General features: G+C 57.3%; 1 protein-coding gene across 1 annotated transcript in view; it reads left to right on the top strand.

Moving 5' to 3' along the window:
• CROCC (ciliary rootlet coiled-coil, rootletin) overlaps positions 1 to 1409 on the top strand; it is a 54991-nt gene that overhangs the window by 15079 nt on the left and 38503 nt on the right. Inside the window, exon 12 of the mRNA XM_011998476.1 lies at positions 580 to 779. Coding sequence (XP_011853866.1) covers positions 580 to 779 — 200 coding nt within the window. The remainder of the gene's footprint in view (positions 1 to 579; positions 780 to 1409) is intronic.

Here is a 1409-nt window from a genome sequence, read left to right as displayed (position 1 = left end):
GGAGGTGGCCGAGAGCTCTGCGGTGAAACGGAGCCCAGAAGTAGGGGTGCTTGGGCAGCTGGTGGAGGGAGAAGAATGCGGCAGTGTTAGGGTCTTGGTAGAGAGGGAGACAGGTCCCTGGTCATACAGAGCCAGGACCCTGGGAAAAGGTCTAGCAAGGGGAATCTCAGCCTAGGATGAGAGGAACTTGGCAACTAGGGGCAGAGTCAGGGTAGGGGGGAGGAGTCTGAGGGTGGGACCAGGATGCAAAGGGGAGGGGCCTGGGAGCCCTAGAGGGGTGCCGGTCAGATCCCAGGAGACTAGTGTTCCTGGGGGTTTGTGTGGCTTGGGGGGAGGGGAGACTTTGATAGGAGTTGTCCGGGACCCCAGGGAGGTGAGGGCTCAGAGGGTGGTGAGGGCACATAGTAGGGGAGTGGAAGCCTGGATCTCAGGCCTAGGCCCCTATCCTGTCCCAGGTCAGGTCCAGACCCTGGACCCCGCCTAGCGTAGGCTGGTGTGTATCCCTAGAACCAGAAGAGAGTAGGTGGGCTCTGGAGGCCTCCCAGGACCCCTCTAGACTCTGTGATCCCCACGCCCCAGGACATGCGTGGGCGCTATGAGGCAAGCCAGGACCTGCTGGGCACCCTGCGGAAGCAGCTTAGCGACAGTGAGAGTGAACGGCGGGCCCTAGAGGAACAGCTGCAGCGCCTGCGGGACAAGACCGATGGCGCCATGCAGGCCCAGGAGGACGCCCAGCGCGAGGTGCAGCGGCTGCGGAGTGCCAACGAGCTCCTGAGCAGGTGCGGGGGAGGTCTGAGCTGGGGGCTGCTGAAGAATAAATAAACATCTGGGCATAACACCAGTCGAGCCTTATGCGCTAATATTGTCGCCAGTAGCTACATGTGCCTATTAATATTTATTTATTTGTTTATTTATTTATTTTTGAGACGGAGTCTCGCTCTGTCGCCCAGGCTGGAGTGCAGTGGCGCGATCTTGGCTCACTGCAAGCTCCGTCTCCCGGGTTCATGCCATTCTCCTGCTTCAGCCTCCTGAGTAGCTGGGACTACAGGTGCCCGCTGCCACGCCAGGCTGTTTTTTTTGAGACGGAGTTTCACTGTGTGGCCTAGGCTGGAGTGCAGTGGCGCGATCTTGGCTCACTGCATCCTCCGCAGCCGAGGTTTGAGCAGTTCTCACCTCAGACTCCCGAGTAGCTGGGATTACAGGGGCCCACTACCACGCCGGGCTGATTTTTTTTGTATTTTTAGTAGAGATGGGGTTTCACCATCTTGGCCAGGCTGATCTTGAACTCCTGACCTGGTGATCCACCCACCTCGGTTTCCCAAAGTGCTGGGATTACAGGCATGAGCCACCGCGCCTGGCCAACATTTATTTTTATTTATTTATTTTTTATTTTTTATTTTTTGAGATGG

The sequence above is a fragment of the Mandrillus leucophaeus genome, unplaced genomic scaffold (genome assembly GCF_000951045.1).
Source record: "Mandrillus leucophaeus isolate KB7577 unplaced genomic scaffold, Mleu.le_1.0 Scaffold571, whole genome shotgun sequence".
NCBI classification, from domain to species: Eukaryota; Metazoa; Chordata; class Mammalia; order Primates; family Cercopithecidae; genus Mandrillus; species Mandrillus leucophaeus.
This window is presented reverse-complemented; position numbering and strand designations above follow the sequence as displayed.